Source organism: Etheostoma cragini, chromosome 7, assembly GCF_013103735.1.
Source record: "Etheostoma cragini isolate CJK2018 chromosome 7, CSU_Ecrag_1.0, whole genome shotgun sequence".
Classification (NCBI taxonomy): domain Eukaryota; kingdom Metazoa; phylum Chordata; class Actinopteri; order Perciformes; family Percidae; genus Etheostoma; species Etheostoma cragini.
This window is the reverse complement of record NC_048413.1, coordinates 17952377-17976044: the sequence shown is the minus strand read 5'-3', so window position 1 is coordinate 17976044 and position 23668 is coordinate 17952377. Positions and strand designations below refer to the sequence as shown.

At 39.7% G+C, this 23668-nt stretch overlaps 1 protein-coding gene across 3 annotated transcripts in view; it reads right to left on the bottom strand.

Moving 5' to 3' along the window:
• LOC117947833 (thymocyte selection-associated high mobility group box protein TOX-like) overlaps nt 1-22057 on the bottom strand; it is an 80654-nt gene extending 58597 nt beyond the window's left edge. For 2 of the 3 annotated variants that reach the window (XM_034877149.1, XM_034877152.1), the window contains exon 1: nt 21445-22056. In XM_034877149.1, the coding sequence (XP_034733040.1) occupies nt 21445-21549 (105 nt within the window). In that variant the 5' untranslated portion in view covers nt 21550-22056. Of the gene's footprint in view, nt 1-21444 lie in introns of all 3 variants that reach the window. The other variant, XM_034877150.1, reaches the window with a different exon arrangement.
• Nucleotides 22058-23668: the final 1611 nt, after the last annotated feature.

Below are 23668 nucleotides of genomic sequence, written 5' to 3'. Positions count from 1 at the left end.
TTTGTTTTTTTCATTTTCACACAGAATAAAAAAAAAAGATGATCTAATCGTAACCCTTCTCACTTTTAGAGTACTTGTAAACATAGCCTACATTCGATACCAACATACTATTTTTTTTACACCCTTAAGGGTTTAAACAGGGTGAAGGTTATTTCACGACTGCAGATAATTAGCCTTTGAAAATGTAATTTGCCTGTCTAAATAGAACATTTGAATGGCAGAAAGCATTGCTGCCTCAGACATTTCCCTTCTCTTCACTCCACTCCACCTCTTTGCCTCGTTTTTTCCCACCCTCCATCCCCCCCCTCCTCTTTTTCCCAGATCCTCTCTCGGCTCTTGTCTGTGTTTGGGCTGCAACTGCGAGGGGTCACTGCCTGCCTTGTTCTCACACGTGGAGCACTGAGCGTGTGTGTTTGTACGTGTGTGGGAAAGAGAGCACACACTTGTCTATGAATGATTATATGAATGGTTGTGTGTGTGTGTGTGTGCAAGAACGTTCCAAAAAAAAGATGTGTGAGTGTGTGAATTTATCCCAATGTCTGTACGGTTGAGCCTGAGTGCCTTTTCCACTGTGTGTGTTTCAAAGTGTTTGAGTGTGTATCTTTCTGTGTGTGTGAGCGTGTGAGTGTGTGTGTGTGTGTGTGCCTTGCAAGCTCAGTGCCAGGTCTCTCTAATGAGTCTGTCAGGCGCTGTTAGCGACGGCGTGCTCCCCTGGCTCAGCGCACTCCTACAGACACGCTGTGATTAGCCAGGCCAACGGCACGCCACCGGGCCAGATTAAACACTCACCACGCCGCCAGGGAACACACACACATACACTCACAGACACACTCACACACACACACTCTCAGCACAGCACACATTAGAGCAAGCATTACACTTGCCAGCAAAAGCACCGAACACACACACAGACGTGCTTTGACACACACAGCTTCATCTTCATCGTACCCATTAGCCCGCTCGGATACAGTACCACGTACTTGACCTCCAAAACCAGGTGTTGACGCCAATAGAATTGAAAATGAATGTGAAATATAAACCCAATACAAGCCACCTATTGCACCAGCAAAATGCTAATATTTTGTTAAACTGTCCGTTATTATTGAATTCCTGTCTGCCGCTAATCTTGAACATCACTCAGAATTAAGGCCAGCCCTTCTGGCTCCAACAGCTTTCAACATCTTCATTAAGGCGACATGATTCAGTAATTACAGGTAATTACCCTTTAATGAGCGGCCCAAATAAGCAGATATGCAGAGGAGGGGCAGGCGTGAGGACACATCATTTTTCATTCCTCAAGGGCCAAGAGCGGACTCTGACTGTGTGTTACAGCCGGACCGTTAGCTGAGATATGGTGGTCTGGTTAGAAAAGGCTAGCTTGATCCCTGCTTACACATCTGTCAGACATAAACCTGGTGTATGATACAGGAAACTGAATATGAGTTACTTGACTATTTGAACCAGATGGGTACATACTGGGTCGTCTCGGTTCACACAAAACCAGTAGTTCTATACACAACCATTAAACAGAAGGACTTGCATATCAGTTTTCTCAAACGTTTTGTTTTGCAACCCCTTTGTATTAAGCAGAGTCTGGTTGTCACAGGCTGCATATGTCTATAAGTTCAGGGCACTTCATGTTTATGCTATTTTTTGTGCAGAACGAGGATTGTGGATTTTGTCCCCCAATCAGTGAAAGCACATCAGGAAAGTGATCTCTTCGGACTTGCTGCAGACTTGTACTGGTCACGCAGCCAAGATGTTTGTTGTTTGTCGTGTACACATGAAGCCACAATCATGGAACTTCTTGCGGGTCTGTACGACAGACTCAAGTCCACGGCTGTCAGTAGAGCACATATCCAAGCGTCTCCCACGCATCCACCTGCAAGGTTGTCAGCTGTGTGTCTGGCTGGCATACGTGTGTGTAGGACAGCCGATTTAACCAGCCAGTCCTCACTGATATAGTAGCATGTGTCAAGTAGCTCTACACCATGGGTTGGCAACCTTTTTAGTATGAAGTGCCATTTGAAAATGTTCTTGTTAATCAATGTGCCACATCAGCATTTAGCCAGCCATTTTTTAGCCTGCTCAGGCAGATCTGTGAAGAAGGCAACAAGTACTAACCAAACAAAAGGAAGTAATTTCAGGTATCTATTCATAAAGCAGCCGGGTATATGGAACCTATAGTGTTTGACACAAGTAGAAGCATCATATTAACCAGCATTGAGAGACGGGTTTAGACAAGCTGTGATCACCTTTGAGATCAACAACAAATGTGGGTTTTTCCTTGGTCAACATTAAGAGGGGATATTACTGGCACTGTTGAGACGTGTAACACATTTAAGGTGGTAATGGGTAAAGAGGGCAGCTTTTCTAACTGTGAAGGTGTAGGAGGTGTATACTGTAAACTCTCAAAAGAAAAAGGTGATCATAGTTCGTATCTAACTGTGAAGGTGTAGGAGGTGCATACTGTAAACTCTCAAAAGAAAAAAGGTGATCATAGTTCCTTTGTTGATTAACCAGGGGAAAAGAAGGTTTTTTCTTTTGCCGTGCCTCTCTGTCAGAAAACGAATAAGTGAAAATAAGATTGATCTAACAACTTGCCAACTTTAAAGAGTATAGTTTCTTATCTTGGGCCTGCAGAAGAAAGTCCCTACAAGAAGACACTGTGCAAAATCTTTCCACTGTTTCGGATTCTTCTGCACTCCCTCGCTTGATGACTCTCGTGCCAAATGGCCTATTTTTACCCCTCCATATGGCATCTCAGGGTATTCTTTGTCACCACCACGTTTCCTGTCATCAGTGTGTAGATATGGTTAAAGAGTGCAGTTACTGAAAATACTCTGTCTCCCTGTCTGTCTAACTATCTCCCTCTCAGATGTGGTCATTATATTTGTCTCCATATCTTAGGTAGTGTAGTCTTGAGCCTTTTATTTTGCTTTCACACCTTCATCTACATAGTATGAAAGATACGTTAACATACTACACAGAAAGTTTGGGTAAAAGTATTGGTTGATTTTCTTGTTTTTTGCCTTTATTCCAGGGCCCTGAGATTAGGATATTTACAAAAATAAGCCTTTGTTTACAATTCACTAATCCAATTACTGCGCTAAAGTTCATTCAATTTGTGCCCTGACAGTGAACCACCCCCCACCCTCCAGTAAAGCATATTTATCATGATGCCATAAACCCCAGTACAACACTGCATCTTTTCTCTAGCTGAAATGTGCAGAATTTGATATATTGTACTGTGTGGCACAATGGAGTAATTGTGTTTTGTCCCTTGAGGGAAATTATGAGTTAGAAGAAGAGGAATATCAGCGCAGGATGTATGCTTTCCAGCCTCATATGACGATCCAGTTGTGTGTGAGAGCAGCTCATGGAGATATAAATGAGCAACTTGATTTCTAGGCTGTAACTCTGTTGCCTGACCTCTATTACAGCAGGCTTCAGTGGCTTTCTTAGCTTTTCAATGTTAAGCTGTATCATATTTTTTTGCGGCACAACAATATACGTTAATACTTTAACCTCTCTTTCTGCAGGGCAAAACAGTATAATAGGCCTATATATTTATAACTATTCAAAATCAGTTACAGATGTATATGACAGTAAAATTATTTCAAGAAAGACAAATATAAGTTGGGACTTAAAATGATAAACACTGAAATGCCAAAAGACTGCATGAAGTTGACTGTCCTCTTTGTACTGCACCTCCTCTCCAGCTTGACGCACAGTGCCTCTTTTGTTCTGCCACTCATTGCTTATGTTACTGTAGAACACTAATGCACACAGATCGATAGCATACTTTCCATTTCAACACATTGAGCTGATGTACGGACACACAGTTGGAATTGATCCTGTCCTGTCAACACAAAGTTTAATATCTGTATGTCTTTTTCCTGCTGCAAAATAAATGGTCTTTAAATAAAAGCTTTTTTTAACAGCATGTTCACAATTCTCAAACCTCTTTGTAGCTTGATGTTGACGTGTGTATTACACATTGAATAACTGCATTGCTGATAATGCTATAAGGCTAGTTGAGTGGGGAATGGTGTAACAGAGGCATAGACACAGCACATCAAGATCAAAACAGAAATTCTGGCCGATTCACATGAATCAAATTTAAAAACGTTCTGTCACTTCAAAAAGCCTTCTCTTGCATGTTTCAGACCATTTATGATTGGGGAAAAAACCTCATACTGGCTTAAATTAAACTATTGTTAACAGTTGTAAAGTCATAACGCCATAACATATTTTTAATATACCAATAAAAAGATAAGGCTGAAATGTTAAAGAAACAAAATAAATAACCAAACAATGCATGACGCCTGTTGGTCTAGAACAAACAAACACAGCGAAATCAATTTCCTCCCCCACAGGATGTCCACCGAATGCCAGCGGGTTTTTACGACAACGGCTGAAAGATGCAAAAACACCAAGCATGTTTTAAGTAAGCAAAACTATCCATCTGCACTTTTAACGAGCTCACAGTACATGGTGCACTCCACAGTCTGAGTACAGTCTGAAACCTTTACTGGCATCAAGTCTGAAAACAGGAACTGGCTGGTCTCACTCAAACAGGTCATTGTGTGTAATATATTGTGTGAGTGTATAAAAAGAGATGATGGATTTAAGGGACAGTTGGTCACTTTTGTTTTATACAGAGCTTGCAGCAAGATGCACAACACAATTGTAATATGTGTTGCTCCTGCAAATGATTTAATCTTGCAGAAATTCAAGTTCAAATGTTTGCTTTGCCTTTCATGTAATGTGACAAATTTCTGTCAAGGCAGAAACACCTTCCTGAAGTTAAACTGAAAAATGTCAAAGCACGTCTTACATATTCACAACTTGCTGCAGGCTATACAGCATGTTTTTACCTTTAGACAATTAAATCTGTCTGTTAAGACCTCTGATCCTTCCTGTACATGGTCGTTTGAGTATGAAAAACAACACCAGGAAGAATTAGAATGTTGTTTTTGCTCAGCTATAAATCATATAGTGGTCTTTCTTAAAACAATACACTGTAGAAGGAAACTCCTTAAATGTTGTGAAGCTTTCAGCCCACACAATACAATAGGTGCTTTTGAGACCAAGATAAAATGTTTTCAGTGATAACATTAAAATAGCTCTTCTTGGTTCGATGAACCAAACCATCAGCTTCTAAAAGGTAGAGATGAAGAGAGAAACAGAGAGAGGGAGAGAACTAATCTCATTACCTTCTCTTCCTGGCATGAGAGAATATTCATTTCTCTGTGACAACCGGCAAGCGGGTGACGATGGGAAAAAATTCAATCGCACATCCCACCATTTCATTTTCCATGTAATTAAATCAGTTAAATGTTATAAAAACATGTAAACTCCATCAATGAGTTTGAGCCATTTGCATTTTTAATTAGGCTAGATTAATTCTACTAAGGGAGCTGGGCGAAGGCGATGACAGAGCAGGCTTATTGTGTGTCTGTCACACTCATTTAATTCTGTCATTATGTCCCATATCCTATTATGATAATTGTTTTTTTATTCTCAATCAACAACAAGCTGAGGCTATTAACTAATAATCTCTTACTAGTTCACTTTAACCCGAAACATGTTAGAAGTTTGCCGCCTTAAAAACAGAAACTGTTTGAGAAAAGAAGGGGAAAAGCAAAAGCAGTGCTATGCCCTGGCTGAGTCAGCCTAGCTACTTGCTCCAAATGAAAAATGACTGTCAAGAAGCTGCATGTTGACACTTGGCATAGGATGTAAAGCAAACACATTAGACGGAGGAAATGGGTATCACCATCTTCCCCCTGCAAGGTAACTAAGCAGAGAAGACGAATGTGTCTGATATGTTCAGCCATTTCCTCTGCTCCCTCTCTGGGGAGTCTCTCGAAAACAAAATCTCCAAAGAAGCTGTCCCTGCTGTTTAATTGAAAGACACTGCTGCAAACAAATAGGGCACGTGCTAAATGATTACAGCCTGGGAGACATGCAGCAAGCCAAACGTTGCTGACAAAAAGATGATGATGTTGTGGCTGAAAATAGCAACCATAGGCCTAGTCGTAACAATGCACAGAGCTGCAAAAATAACTGCGAAAAACACTGTTTCTCGTAATGGTTCATTCATTACAGATTGTTGTAGGCTTAGTTATACTGGCATTTCTTAGAGTCAGAGCAGCTATGAAGGCAAATGTTATCTCAATGTATAGGTGCAATCAAGCTCCTGTTGTTACTGTATGTAACTCACGAAACTGAACAGCAATGTGGTAAATCTAAATTGAAAAATACTAATAGTTCTAGCATTAGAAATATAGTATATCTCAACATGACATTTCTGACTTAAGAAGCTTAGCAGGCAGTCAGATAAGCTAACACCTAACCTGGAAATATTAACATAGCTGAAGTTGCACTTTTTCAGTTAACACAAAGCGTTATTACTTCACCAGGTCTGAGTGTTTCCTTGCTCCACCCAATAAGTTTTAACACAATTTCTGCCTCTGAGAAATCTTTGTATACATAAAACTGCATTTTGCACATCTATTCCTGGACTGTGTATCTATGTCATGACATAATGAATTCCATTATCATGTAGGGTCACACCTTGCCAAAGAAGGTAAAAACATTTTCTACATTCTATTGCTTCCTTGCACTGCAGAAAACACCATTTGTACCCCTAGATTGCTGCCTCAGCAGCATTACCAAAGAGGAGCAGTCCGTGCAATGTGTAGTGTTAATGCAAAGATGTACGTAAGAGAATGCCATCCATATCACTAGTCACCATGCGCCATGACCTTTGTTGTCAAAAATGCGGTCAGAGACATTTTGAACCCAGTCACACTACTGCAGCGGTTAAGTTATGTGGCATCTTGTTGAAATAGTCAAACAGGAAATGTGCATTGAGCTTTTACAGCACCACAATGACAGCCATCTGACAACCGCAATCTAATTCTAACGTTCAAAAGTTTTTTTTCACTAAATAATAAAAAAGTGTATGATGAGTTCTGTCAAAAATTATGTTAAAGAGATATATCTAACAAGTTTTTTTTAGCATGAATACAATACCCATTATCTTCAAATAATCTAAGACCTGAATTAGTTTTGTGGAATAGTTAGCACCTAATTAAAAAGCATGATTTCCAGACTTTCGTTGTTGCAGTATCAAAGTTTAATCAAACTTTAACTTACATAGCAAAGTCAATCTTAACCAATCAAACACTGAGAGTAAAATCAATCTTTGTATCTTTGTGTCCAAATGTCTTCAATCATGCTTTAAAACAGCAGGACTGAACAGCAAACACTTTTCTTTCATTGAAGGTAAAGGTCTTCGTGCGTGTATTTTCTTTTTATAATCAAGTGAGATATTTCTCAGTTATCGTCTGTATGTCTTTATGTAACAAAGGTTACCAGGGTTGACTAAAAAGTCCTTACACAGCATACTCATTCATACACTATAAAATGATATCTGTGACATTGTCAGTCCTTTGGTCAGAAGCCAGTATAATAATGGAAAGAAAAATGCCATGCGTTCAATAACTCAAAATGTACTGTTAACAATGGAAGGAAAGGGGTGGGGGCTGGGAAGGCTTGTTTCAACAGGAGCCGCACTGATGCAATTGACAGTTGGACCTTTAATGTTTGCAGTTTCTTACTCGCTGCTCCCCACTCAACAAAATGCTTGTACAGTCATCTCACTCATTTTTAACTCTAAAATTAGCCGTGGAGTGCAGCAAGCTGTCAGTGCTGATTCAGTCGGACAGGCACAGCTCGAATGTATTAATTTTCTCATAAAAGAGAAAAGTGCTTTTCCAGGTTTCAGTACCCCCTACTTTGCCTATATCCACGTGCATTAGAGTCCTTTTAAGAAGTAGAGATTTTTGAGAGATCTATCTCCAGTGCCAAAACACAGATGCAGAAAAGACAAGTATGAACTCTCAAACAGTCCAATTACATCACTTTTAGCATGCACAAAACAAGACTTACTTAATAAACCTTTTTATTGCACAGTCGGACCGTATGAAAGGGCTGTATGGCCTCACAATTTACATTTTACACAGTAATTATCTGTAAAGAGGACTTAATAAGTTCCCTCTTGAGTACACACAAGGTGAGCGTTACTATGGGGACGCAGAGTGCTCCTCTGTGCTCCATAGCACCGAGCCCTGCTCCATTGTGGCGAGAGACAACAGCTGGCTTTACCTTTGGCAGGCAAACAGGCTCATTAAGGGTGGCCATGTTTGTTTTTGTGCCTGATACCTAGCCCTTAGCAAACACTGCCATATCTCCACTCCACAGCCTTTGCAGTCTCAACATTTCCTTCCCTATTGTGAAGGGAGGCCCTGGCACGTTGAGCCTGTTGTAGGTTTCCCCCGCCCGCAAGCTCTTGCCATGCTGCCAGTGGCTCTCAAAGAATGCATGCTTAATTGAGAAATTTTTCAAAGTTGGAGCTGATGAAATGCTGAAATGCAGCTAGTTTACAGCTGAGATGCTATGAAGGTTGCGTGTGTGTTATATACATAATGTATTTCATTATAATGCCTGATATCATGCCTTGTGGTATGTCACAAGAAAGCCGTCTTTGTTTGTTGTGCCATCGACGTGATAAAGGCATCATTATTTGGTCTGCTCACAGCTAACAGTAAAATCTGCAGTGAAAGGTTTCCTTCACATATTTTCTCCTCTCTCAGCACTGTCTGTGGCTTGAGTGACAAGGCAGGTTGAATTCATAACGCTTTGACAAAAAACCCATTTAAAAGGGAAAATGGCATTGAATGTCATTCCATTACTGCAGACGGCAAACATGGCAACACTCTAACCCAAAAGGCATTCACATTAACTTATACAACATAGCTGTAAGATCTCTTTTTTTGGCTTTCCTATAATATATGTTCAGCAGCACAGGAGTATTGTCAGCCAGAGCATTTAAAGAGCACCCTTTCAAAATGTACTCACTTATATGATTTCATCCTTTTTCACTATCTGTCAAGCCCAAAGTCAGAATGCATTGTGAAATGAGTTCTTAATGTGGAGTAATGAGGCTGTCATTGCAAAGCAGTCACTGCTTGTTTGAATTTGACTCATGTCGTAGATTCAATTAAATCAGCTGAAGTCAAGATGGCCCCGGGCCAGATCGGTAATGGGTGACCTCATTCAAACAATGCTCTGACATATTGAAACAATAAGAGGAAGGGCCTCGAGTCGACTGCAAAAGCAAACTACACTCAAAACCGATAAGGTAGAAAAATTACAGTGAAGTCACCAAAGTGTTTGAAAGATTCATGTGTCTTCAGGGGTGCTCGTGTAGCACCCCTGAAAAAGAAAAAAAAAACATTTTTGCAAGTTGTTGTTTGTGTATGTCAGTGCTAATGGAGTGCAATAATACTCAAAATGGACATGGCACAACATGGCAAAGGCAATATCTAACCGTAAATAAATGATAAACATCCTTATTGTCAATATACTAAAAACGTATATGCTCTGTGAACTTTGACCCCAGACAATTCCTTTGATTATAACAATTAAAAACTAAATTGTTCAAGATAAAACTACCTAACAGATTTTAAACACAGCTGGCCCATCTCTTCTTTTGGAGGTTTACTTGTCCTCAGATGTCTAAACAGATTTTTTTGTGATGTTGAAATGCCTGGAATCTAAATAATGACACAAACACTCCCAAGGCTATGTAAACAACATTTCCAGCTCCAGTCTACAACCATGCTAACTGAGCAATAGGACAGCATTGAGTGCCAAGGGCAAAAGCACTTCTCACTTTTCGAAGTGTCTCTCCACTGTCACACAGTTATTACTGTAAGAGAGGGTGCCCCCAGTTTGTATAATAGGGAGTATGCATCGCTAAAAGGCGTGTTTTGACTCTGTTGTCAATGTGCAATCAATTATGGTACTTATTTTAGGGTACATTTACCATTCAGTGTGTGTACATTTACAGTTTGGAAAGTCAGAGACATCCTGAGTGCTTTGTAGAATAAACAGAAATGAGGGAACGAAATCAAAACGGAACATCTTGCTTTACTCACTCTTGTTTCTCTATTCACCAGGGCCAAAAGCGGTTACAGTAAACAGATAAAAGAAAACACACATACACAGTAACGGCATCTCATTAAGCTGCATTCCCTCTGGCTCTTATTCCATTAGAAATTAGAACTCGGGACAATTAGTGCCAGATTGGTCTCAGCTCAGTGCGCTATAGTTGCACTCTCAAGGCTCCAAGATGATTTAATTACAGGCTCATCTGAAAACTGCGCGATTGTACTGTGCTGGTTCACACAGCAAACACCTGGAATGAGGGTCAACCACAACAAAGATCCATAAATGAAGAATTATCTTCTACTGTGTAACGGAAAAATCAAATCAGACAGAAGTGGGTTTACAAAGTGTGGCTGTGAGAAGGTGTATGTGATATTTGAGACACTGCTTGTTCTTAATGGTTTTAAGAAGTAACTTTAACTTTACTGAATTATTATAAACTACATGCAAAATGTTAGTCTAACTCTGCTGGTCTGTGATCTTTTCAACCAAAGGATACCAAATGGGATGAGAGAGGCTGATGGTTTCCTTGTTTAGGAAACTGTTAACTTTAGTTTTAGTTTTTCCCTTCTCACAGATGGAGGGGTGCAAATTTTCCAACTCTATGGCATCGCTACTGGTCAGGATGGGACTCTCTTTTCTAGTGCAGCACCATGTAGCCATTTACTGTAAGCTGCAAAAACATGTGGAGCAATAACTTCAATTTAGCATCAATCCTGATTGAAGTATCTTAGCCTTAATACAGTTTGTTTCCATGGACAGAGTGAGCACAGAAAGGAAATTACTTTATCAAAATACTGAAGGAACATGGATAAGTAACTGTTTTTTTTATCTATTTCATCACTCTGCTTATGACAAGGACACAAAGCACATTTTTCTGTAATTGAACCAACTGTAGTTTATGTAACAACTGACCGTTTTGCCCTTCAAGCAAGCTAGAGAGAAACAGAGGGAATGATTTGATCGCTCCATGGACTTGTTCTTGTCACGTGACATGTGTCCCATTATATTGTGATGTTGTCATGGGGGAGAGGAAATGAAATGCCTTAAAGCTTTAAGGGATGTGTGTGTGTGTGTGTGGGGGGGGACTGAGAGGTATAAAAGTGAGAGAGTGTACATGACCCTGTGTGTGTGTGTGTGTGTTTTTGTGTGTGTGTGTGTGTGTGTGTGTGTGTGTGTGTGTGTGTGTGTGTGTGTGTGTGTGTGTGTGTGTGTGTGTGTGTGTGTGTGTGTGTGTCTGTGTTTCTGTGACTAGTCATGCAGCATTCACAATTAGTTTGAAACTTGTGCAGTTCTAATTGGGCAATTTGGAATTGTTGTGTCATCACCTCCAGCAAATCATAAATCAATGCTATGTAAATTGTTTTCACATATGTACAGTGTAACTGTTTAAAATATAACAAATATATATTCTAGAGGATGTGCAAAGGTTTACAGTATTAAGAATAAAAGGAATATGCAATGTACAGAGATAATAGTCCAAAAAGATGTGTGTTAATGTAAAGCATATGGACAGAGGTCAAGAAAATGCGTGCATAATAACATAACTCCATAATCCACATAACAGTCATTGTTATGTGGATTTTTGCAATATTAGCAGAAATACATGATGGTATTTAAATTCTTAACATTAAAGCCCTTTCAATTTGTAATGTAATGTCTGTAGCTCAGGTTTTGAAACTCTGTTAAACTTGATGACAAATTAAAATTGAGCATGTTAGCTCGATAGACAGATAGATAGATAGATATTTATTGATCCCAAAAAAATGGGATGTTATGGTGTAACAGCAGCAAATACAGTCATACAGCACAGAATATAAATATAAATTTAATACTAGGATACAATATACATACATACAATATACATGAATTATGCATGAAATAATAGGATTAAAATATGAGAACAATCAATCATGTCTTCTTTTGCCCCCATTGCCCCATATGAAAAACATTCAAAAGGGAGCAGAAATAATAAAATATTGATTTCTTAATAGAGAAATACACTTTTTTGCTACCTCTGCAAACATTTGAGAATCTTTGATGAGTTTTTTAAGATTTACTATGTTGGTTTTAGGTTCTTTACAAAATCAAAAAAATGTAGCCAAAACTGACTACTCACTAAGTTTGAACTTGTTTATTTTGCAGACATAAAAAAGGAACAGGTAATTGTAAAATGACTCTGTACAAGGATAGCAGGGGTTACTCTAAATTGTCTAGATCTCCCAGCCCTAACTTGAATGCTTTGAATATAGCTCAGTTTTGCATTTTGCTACATTTTTATGCAAATATACAGTATATGAGCGGTTTGAAAGCTTGCTTCCTTCACGACAGCAATATGAACACATATCCCTATGTATTACTATGCCTTAATCTCCTCTGTACCGAAATAAATGATAATTCATAAGACCTCCGGTGGACTTGATGAGGTTAGTGAGTTCAATGCCATTGTACTGTTTATTAGTTGTGGCAGGTGTTAAGGTGTTAAGATTCAAACGGTTCACTTTCTTCAATGACTCATATATTACATACTGTAGGATGAGGTTTTATGAGCACTAAGATGCAAAGGAGATACATCCATACTGTTTCTATATGGTTGGTTTTATTAGTGCTTTCATGTCTTCTTTTATGTACAGGGGATTTTTTAGCTCAAACCACCAAGCGTGACAAAGATTGTAGGGGAAACACTGCATTCAGCTCAGTGAGTTAGAATATAAACTGCGTATCATCCAGTCTTTGCAGCCGTATAGTTTCTTGAGTTCTTTTGCTCTGAAACTGTACCAGATTGCATCATTATTTTAGAAATTTTAAAGGCGTTGCTGTCATAATCTGAGTAATTAAATAACTGTGTATGTCAACATGCCCACTGTTTTACACTTGCCGATCTAGCCAAATCTAGATACAGATAAAGGGACATTGTTCTCGGTTTTCAACAATGGAAAAATTGGGGACAATGAGCGATGAAAGAAGCGGTTTTATTTTTTCAAACAAGTCACCGTGTCAGTTGAGAATTTCCTTTGTGTGGGTTGCTGTGTTCGGGGGATGTTGCATGAATGGGCAGTCAGCATTTAGGGTTCAAAAGAAAACAGCAGCCTGAGCTCCTGTCTGTGTGAAAACCAAGGCTACGGTGCTCTGTATCAAGTGCCCTTGTTTTGGTAATAGTAAACCTGGGGCACTTGCCAGGAGGTATTAGTCATTCATCTAACAAGTTCCACAAAGCAAACCACAAAGTGCTCCACTGTCATCTTTCTCTAATTGAATTCTAAGCACATAAGCACAAGTAACTTACAGCGAGGTATACACTTTCTGATGACTACCTACCTGAACTATGGCTGCCATGTTTGTTTATTTGTTCACTTTCCTGACAGGAAGCCAGCTCATTTGGAAGCATGTTGGGTTTTTGTGTAAGTGAGGGAGAGAATAAAGAGAGAGATGAAGGGAGGTGGGGGGTGAAAGGCGGATAGGATGGGATTAGGGCGGAGCGCAAATTTTCAGCAGGCCAAGCATACAACATGATCTCTAATTACCCACAAAGTAACCCGAACCACAGATTAGGCTGCATTATCAGACTTAATAAAACATGACCATCTCTCAGTTCTCACTCCCTTTCACTGTCCGCAGGAATAGGTACAGTTTGCTGCTTTTCTTTTTGTTATTTGAGAGTAAACTGAGTATTGTTGTGAATTGGACACAAAAAGAAATGTGATAACGTCACCAAGCGTTTTAGAAAATTGCTATGGAAATTTATAAGAATTGTCTGACATTTTTTGGACCAAACTAAATCATTAGTTGCAGCCCTAATACAAACAGGTACAAAAGCCCAACAATGTACTTGCATTCTCTGCATAACAACAATAAGATTTAAGGTACATTTTCTTACTTACCCATGCAGATATGGTGGGTTTTATTTAAACAGGTTTTAAGATTATCATCTCCGAGATTTATGCTGCCACCACAATAAAACTGGTGACTGTAATTGTATTTGTGGTGCATGCAGCATTTATAAATAACACAACATCTCTTTACTACAGACCTGTAGATTACTGGATCACAGGAGCTACTTTCTTCTTAAAAAAATAGTACTGATATTCTAGAGAGTAACTGGGAAACATTCTGGAAAAACATGTTGCTCTGTAATTCTTTATGCCTTTTTTCACTGCAAATTTTCATACACCTTAATTGTATTGCTTTGGCAGCAACTGGGTAAATGAAACCATACAACTAGAGGTGAAATGTTTTTTGTAATAGGGGTGAAATAACCCTTTGAATCACCCTCCTGATTAATCAAAGTCAAGTCCAAGTTATCTTTAGCCTTTAACTTTTACTCTTTCCCATACACTAAACTCTGATCTGATTCTATACTGGGTGTGCGCACGCACGCACGCACGCACGCACGCACGCACGCACGCACGCACACACACACACACACACACAAACTAAGCTACTTCACTTGCAAAAGCGTTTTTTACAGTGTGGAACTGTTACTTTTACTGAAGTAAAGGCTCTGAATACTTCTTGCACCACTGCTAAGGTGCCAGCAACCCAACCCATACCAAAGCATGCATAGGCACACACGTACACATATACTTGCTTGGTTCACGTGGGTTGTGCCAGTAAGTGCTGCTTTAGGCTATGGTTTTTCACTACTGTCTACTGTGTTATTAACAATTCTATAAAAAGATCTGCTCAAGTTCCCCTTTCCTGTGTTAACAACCATACAGAGCAACCATAAGGTTGTTAAAACCTGCTGTAGTTATGAGAGAGACAGAGTCCTCGATAGCATAGCACCATTGACCGTATCAACAATGTTTCATAATTCCCAAAATTCTACCTTTCTTTCTTCTGTTTGTTTTTTTCTTAGAAAGCTCACTCATCGGCCTTGCCCGTGGCCAGCTTGAGACTAAATATTTCGACAACACAAAAAAGTTCTTCTTTCTCTCGCTTTCCCTCCCTTTTCTCAACCCACAAGACTCCTCTGACCTCTCTACCTCACTTTTCTTTAAGCAAAATCTATCTCTATGTTTTTTATTTCTATTACTCTACAGCAACTTCTCCATCTATCTCTGTTTTAGGTGATTCACATGTCTTAAACCAAAGATAATAGCATTGCAAGAACTAAAACCATAGAATTACCACTGTAATTTCTGTCACACTTTTCTCTTGGCCCATTTTTAACGATCATGGAGCTCATCATTAGCTCTCAAAGAGGAAGAATGAGCCACAGTTTGATTACCTCGGTGGCTCTGTGGGCTCCCACAGTCTCTGCTGACTGAATTGGACGCAGGCGATTAGAGCCTTGCACAGGCAATTATATCTGCCTGCTAAATATGTCACACATAATAAACACATGCACAGCTGGGGAAAGAGGAAAGACTGCAAATTCAGGATCATATAGATCTATCAACCCTGTCTTCCTCAAGTGGAAACCTCTCACAGTTCAAATCAATGCATGTCAGTGAATTAATAAAAACCACAAGTGCTCAGGTTAGAGCTCTGCCAGTTAATGGCAACCTAAAATAGTAATCTGATTGATCATCTATCTCCAAAGAGATTAAGACTGGTTTACACGGATCAGGCACAATCAGAAAACATATACATTTAAACCTTTCACTCTGGAAGCTTTCTGTTCATTCTACTTTACATGCACTGTTTATGTGTTAGTGGACCATAAGTTGAACTCTAGGCTCTGTACCTTCAGGCCACAGTGCAAACATGGCACTGACACCAGGCTGATAATATTTGTTAAATATATTCAGTGAAAACAAGGGAGGGAAAGAGCCTTAAATCCCTGGCAAGGAGCTTATACCCTGGCCCATGGTGTTTGCACAGGACATACCTCAGGAAGCTGGGACAACTGGGAATGTTTGTCCAGCTTCCAGCCTCTTCCATGCATACATATATATATAGCACATACAGCACAGTACATACATACATACAGTATATATATACATGTATACATACATACAGCGCGGTACATAATGTACACACAGTAGATATATGCATGCATACACATATACATACATACTGTACCTATATTCACACATTTGTGATTACGTTCAGTTGGCCTACAGCAGGCATGATGTATTTATATAAGGCTGTGATTATTACTTATTCTAATAATTGTTTGTCAAGGAATTTGGTAGTCTATAAAATGTCAGTAAATAGTAAAAATTCACAATATTAAACAGAGAAACTTTGTTTGTATCATCATTTATACATGGACTATATACTCTCTTACAGTACACTCCTTCCTATTTGTCAACATTTGTTTACTGTCAGCACTGAAACAACGTACAATATATGTGGTGTGTGTATATTGCAACTTTTTTTTTTATAGCAAGTGTCCTCTCTAGGTTTCCCATTGTTTTCTGTTGTTTGACAAAATAAAATTGTAGTTACTTGGAAGTTACCCCATCAATTAAAATTTATGAAAAACACAAAATGGGGAAGCTCAAAGCTCCAATCATCTTGTCAGTGCATCTGAGGTTAAACCACTAGAAAAACAGAAATACAGCTACAACAATGAATGCTAGATTATTAGCAAATAATCGTGATAATTATAGATAGTTTATTGATAGATAGTGCTGCATTATTTGCACATCAATTTCAACACGTTGTCAACCATTTACAAACATAATCAACATTTAACTAAACACCCAAGGGTCTCCTTTGCAGCAGTCACTGGTGCAGTTTCTTTTCATTTCTTCTTCTGCAGTAAGAATGAGAATGCCATTGCACTGCCCCATGGGAAGGCCCGGGCTGACTAATGGCTGACTAATGTAAGCACACTACAGTGGGGCGGCTGGTCTTAATTATGGTAACAGACGCTGAGGGGGACGCACTGGTACCCATCAACGAGGAAGTAGTTTAGCACTGCCAGGGCCAATAATTAGCACATGGGTAGCCCCCACCAGTGTCACCACCACACACCTACATTCATACTGTCACTCTCATAATCTACATCAATCACTGCATTCAAAGGCTAAACAAAGAGACACAGGGGCATTTAAGTGGTGAAAAAGCTATAGGTGGTATAGTGGCACTACGTGTCTTAATACCTCAATATTCATGTCTGTCTACATCTTTCAAAACATTTTTTTTTTTTATCCCAACAAACAAAGTCACAAAAAAACAGATGTAGACACCTTGTGGTTGGTTGTGCAAAAGACTTTTTACACAGAGTCACCTAGGTGATAACAAAAATTATAAGGCAAAACATCTTTGTGTTATAAGCAGGCTCTGTGACTCAGCCAATGTCAGAGCCAATTCCAGTTTATTGAAATGATTTCAAATGGTCGGAATCCCTATTAAAAATCTCCTCCATGTGTCAAGGCAGGGAGAATATGATTAAGTGAATGTTTTTGCTCTGCCCCTGCTTCACTGTGTGTCACTGGCCCTTACTGTGGTATGCATGGCCTTCCTCTGCACAGGGCTATGAAAGCAATTGTGATTGTGATTCCGTAGTCAGCAAAACGCTTGAATGATCCCGAGTTAGCACACACACACATGCACCCAGACCCATGCATGCATGCATACACGCACACACACACACACACACACACACACACACACACACACACACACTGTCCCCATACTGGGCCACTGATTACTTCAACCCATTTGACTCACACTCATCCTTTGATTCTCCCTTTCTGCCTTTCTGTCACATGCCACAGAGTTTTTCATTAGCTAATAGCGACAACACCACTCAACATGAACATATACTACAGCGTGCAATATAAGGGCGGGTTAATGTGTCACAGCAATGTTTAAGTTCTTGAGGTACTAAAAATAACCCTTGTACATTTAGCCAAACAGTAAATATGTCTGTGTTTATTCAAAGGCTTGTTTCACTTAAGAAGGATGATGGAAACTGACTAAATATGTTAATGCAAAGTAATCAAACCTTTGCACAGCATACACCAGCCAGTCCTGTAATAAAATAATAAAGCTGAGATAAGGCATTCAAATGGAGCACATCATAGCCCAGCTTATCTGAGGCAGAGGAGACCACCAACTAACAAAGCCAGCTCTTCAGTCATGCCCTATCTAGGCAGATATCAGTTGTTGGGAGGATATATGAGCTGGGTGGGGCTTGGGTGTATAAACACAGGGCCTACTCTCTCTGCACTCTATGCTTTTGCTATACTGTATGCAGCACCTCACCTCAGCAGCGGCAGCAGCCAGCACTGTTTGATTAAGGTATTCAAATAAAGGAGCAGACACTGTGTTCCCATTTCACAGAGCAAACTAAAAGTGCCGGACAAACAACAATTACAGTTGTAGATGTTGTGTAAGACAAAATGCATCTTTAAACTTTCAATGCTTTCTACAATGCAAAAATTATAAATTTGTATTGCATTTGAACAGTATATGTGTATAGTATGTACCATGCAGTCTGTGAGGCAGCAGACAGCTTATCACTAGAGCACAAAATGTTATAATGGTATTAGTCTGTGTCATTTCTTCTCGGCTGTGGGAGAGCACCACAGTAATAACAGACATACACAAACACACTCACAGTGAAACAAAGTGAGTAGTAAAAGTACTGAAGTAGAAATCTTCAGGGTTATTTATGGATCTTCCTGAATCATCTCAATCTGCGCCTGAAGTACCTTGTCTGCTCATTTTATGCATCTCTTTCTTTGCGTTCTTCACCTTTTTCTATTTTTCAGTTCTGAACTTCTCAGTGATTACAGCGCAAACTGATTTGGCAAGCAGAATGGTTCATGTTGTTCAAGGACCGGTCGATGACAAACGTTGGCTGGGAAAAGGATCACATTTTCTCATTGCAAGATGTTTTTGTGGATCACGGACAACACTGCCAAAGTAACAGAAATGGTTCATGCTGCAATTGCTGATCACAGTAAATATTAGCCCATTAAATGAGGTAAAAATAAAAGAATACATTCAGAAGCAGCATGCATAAACTATGAATGAAACAAGCTGCAGCTCCAAATGAGCAGCGTAACAAAGGCTGAAAGCATGACAGCAGCACAGCAGCACGTGTTCTCTGGAAGTAACATAAACTTGGTAATTACTCAAAAGGCGTCTGTCGAAGCTTAGCATCCAGAGTGAGTCAGTGGCACAAAAGACAGGTTTGCAAATAAACAGACTATTAAGCTAAATACCAGCACATGCTCATTTTATCCACTTAAACTTGTGTTTGATTCAGATTAAAACTGTTAATTTCACAGTGATTAAAGGAGAGAGAGGAGTTTTCTCAGGCTGAGAATAGCTTCTTCTTCTTTTTTTTCTTTTTTCTTTTTAACAAGAATACTTGAGCCGCCAGAAAGTGGCAATGGTGCTAAAGCTCAACATGGTTGCCAAATTGCAACCATCTTACCAGAAGGTTCTTTTTATTCACAGTATTTTGACTATTTTCCAATATTTTTTATCCCAAATGAATATTCTCAAGATAATCTAGAAGCCAACCAACACACCGACAATATAAAGCTACAAGCCAAAATATCTACATGATGAATATGCAAGCCAATTGACCTTAATGTTATGATTAGCCTTTTGCCTCCATGCTGCCTCAGAAAGAGACCTGAGCAGAATTTGCTGTCAGAGATGATTAGCAGCAGACAGATCTTATCCGTAGATACAATACCTACAACAAATCACATGTCTCTTTGGTGCCACAGCCAGTTTGACAAGCGTTGAGGAGAGGAACTTGACCCTGTGCACTGTGTTAACAGGACACCAAGTGATCCTTGCTGCTCCCAGGCCTCATTTGCATTGCTAGTGAAAGTAGTTATGACAGCAAATTATACCTCCTCTTGTGCAAAGAGTCTCCACTCCCTTAAGCAAAGGGAGTGGAGGGATTTTAATAATTCAAATGAACACTTGTAATTTTGAGGGGTGCCACGCTTTTGTAGCAGTGACAGTAGTTTGTATCACTTTCTCCCTTGAGATGGCATTTTTTATGATTTAATATCTAGTGGCTTTGTTTCCAGGATCCATGCAGTGTGTGAATATCAGAATATTCTTGAGATTATCCACCTGGAGGATGATCCTAATTCGTTTGACCTACAAAAAAGATAGCCTGTGCGGAGGAGACAATTATTAAACACCTTATTTCATTTGTGATCAAATGCGAGTCGCTAAATTAAACTGCGTCGTGATTGTTTTTTTCTATCTTTTTCACTCGAACAAGCTTTGCACTATCAAACTTGTGCAGAGATCATTGTCATCTAAATTGGGAGATGATCTTTTCAGTTGATAACTGGAATGTTCCGTTCGGTTACAGAGACTTTCCATTGCCCACACAGTGAAAGACAAACATCCCCAACTGTGTATTATTCCCCTCATTGTCATACCTAAAAGCCATCATTCTCTGAGAAAGCAAGCCAAATAACAGTATCTCTATTTAGAGCAGCAGGTCAACATCAAGAGACAGTTGATTTGTAATGTTCCAACCACGGTAAGTGACAACAACAAGTCTAAATGTGTGATTGCAGATGGATGAGATGCTCGTAACACTAGTGGAATATCTCTTGTAATTAAATATATATATATTTATATATATATATATATATATATATATTGTGTTTTTGGTACTCATTAGTAGTTTTGCTGTGACCTTATCTTACTTTGTGGTGTTTTGATCTTTTATGACAATAACTCTAAAGATTTCTCTCCATCCTTTCAGTTATTTAATACAGGATTAGTAAGCACTGGTTGTTTTTCTCAAAGGGCTGATGTTTTTCTTGGAAAATGTCAGACTGCGAAATGTTCGTAAAGCTGTTTTAAATGCCACCTGCGCACTTGCAATGGAGTCAGTGCAGGTCACAAGCCAAAAGCCGCGGGGTGTCAAACAGAGAGAGAGAAAAGAGTGATACTTGTACCAGTCAGACTCTGTGGTTTCTCCTTACACAGTAATTAACAGTACATTACTGGCACACATCCATTTAATCGTTGAACTCCCAGCGGAAACCCATGTAAGCTATAAGAAATCATTGAGAGGGAAGATAATGTTGGAGCAGCTAGAGAGCAGAGTGGGGCATTATGGATTCTATACAGCCTCTGGTATTTCACATCGGGTTGGGACACTTAATGCCAGCTTTGTGCGAAACACAACTGCAAAATTTCACAGGGAAATAACAATGTTGGTTGGAGGAAAAAAGTTGTCCTACACATTTTCTTTCAACAGAAAAATTTAATGATTGTAGGTTTCATTCTAAAGTAACAGTGAGTACAAATTCTGTGTCTCGCTCCAGACTGAATCAAAACCAGGGCACTTTCTTTGCTGACACTTGACATTTTTTCTGGAAAGTGTGCTGTGTGTTTGGGTAAGGCGCCCGCGGATGGTAAAGCATGCGTTTGCATTGCGTGAATGTTGCCGACTGCATTTGCTCATGGAGAGAGACAGGTGACATATTAAGCATTTCAATGCACGAGGTAACACAGTTTGTTATTTACCTTGTTCGTGTGGTAATAGTCCAACGAGCTCAGACAACTTGGATCAGTCGGTAGGGAGCATGAACCCACATTTGCCGGGGGCGCAGGGTAAAATCTCACGTCCATCTCAGGTTGTACGAGACTGAAGGCATGAAATCACTTTCAGCGTCTTTGACTCACTATTGTCTCCGCAAACACAACGCCGAAGCAGGAGAGACAAAAAAGAAGTGGGGGAGTTTTACTCTGTGCACTCTTCCCTCACATCCGTTCGCGGACGAACTTCGGCACCAACTCTGGTGATGCGCAGTCCTCTCCAGAGCCCCGTACCAGGATGCGAAACACTCACTCACTCAAAACGGAGAGAACAAATTTCATAGATACACACGTGTTGGCAAAACTATCCCGTTGTTCCAGAACAAATTAAAGCAAAGCTCCAACTTAGGTCCTCTCTTTTTAGATTATTGTCTACGGCTGAACAGCAGCCCATAGCCTACATGTGCAACCTCTGTTTTCTCACTGCTCTCAGGACTCCACACAGGCTTTGTTATGGAGGTGCATATTCTTGCATTGGTTCCAGTACAGAAGTGGTTGGACTTCCCTCTGCCATGCGACCTCTGCCGATAATAAACGGGAATGAGGAACGATGGGAGGAGGGGGAGGGGAGATGGCTGCCTTGGCAACCGCTCTCCTTTCTGCTGCGCGCTTCTGATTAGCTGGGAATGTAGTAGTGTGCACGGACGGCTGTGCATTATAAAACGCACTCTGCTCCCATCAGTGCTTCATGGAGGCTTCAATTTGGGTTATTGTGCTGAAGAAGATGAGACGAGGTTGCACAGAGTCTCTGTAGTTCGACCATGTTTTTATTTAGTTTTATTTTTCAATTGCATGACCACAACCCGAACCTGTTGTGTGCACATCACCGGATTATACAAAACATATCAGAGCCTTGCCTAAGGCAGTGCGCAAAACTCATTTGGGTAGGCCTCTTAACTTCTCTCATATTATTTTAACACATAATAGGCTAAAGCAAAGGGACACAACTTTGCCCGATTTTTTTTATCCTTATAAAGTTCAGTGTTTTATAGTTGAACCTGTTTTAAGTTAGTTAGGATTTTTTTAAAAAGTACCTTTCCAATTATCTTGTTGTTTTCTTCAGTAGTGCTTTCATTTTAAAGTGAACAATTTTTAAGTGTTATTTTAATTAAAAGAAGCGGAAACAATATTTACTTTATTATTAAATAATAAGTATAATTATTAATAATATTAACCTCACACAACATTGCAGAGCTGGTCACATTGACCAATTTTCAAAGTGTGTGAAATATACACTTAAGGTGAAATATGTACAATGAGGTTATTCTGGTATTGCCACAGAAGTGCAAATGTGTGTGGATAGTAGCTGAGGCTGAGAGCTGCCTCTGACAGCTCACTGAATGTGATGGATAGGACACCCTTGCCCTGTGATGTGCATGCACATTTGATGTTGAAATAGCCTATCCATGGGACCATTGTCTTTCAATCATGTCAAGGCAAAGTACAGAACAGAGCACATTTTCTGCTGCCTGGCGTTATTACTATGCCACAGTTTACAGCACAATCCATACACCCATGCCTGCACAGAAATGTTTTTTATTCTCCTGATGCTGTTCTGTTTAAATATATTTAATTTGATCTGTTTAGCATTAAACAGTGATAATCTTTATCACTCCTAAACAGTGTTGCAGACAGGCTTTCATTAGGTGAACCTGGATTTGAATAGAGGAGAATGTAATACCGAGAAGGGTACAATTGTTTTTACACAAACCGTGACAGCAGCATCTGCCCACTGCTGAAGCTCTTATGTTCCCGACCTTCAGAAATGTAAAAAGCTGGTCATTATTTCAGCAGATCTATTATGTTACAGTGCAACCTCTTTATTTTACACTGGGGGCCTTCGCAGTTAGGCACAGCCTGCCACTCTCATAGACCCAGCACACAGAGGGTTAACCACATGGCCCGGTGCCATGGCTTCATGGGAATGGAATGTGGAGTGCTGTGTGTGCAGGGCTCTTTTCCCAGCATCCCTCACTGCCCAGGCGCATGCTAATGATCAGTATTATTGAGGCACAATTGATGGGCTAGCAACCAAACAAGAGAAACTAATTACTACTAAGGCTTTATTGTCCTTTAATTACTGAAGCTCTATGGCAATTAGTGCTGCACAAAGACACAGCCCTACTTTAATCTCAAATAAAATGTGATGCAG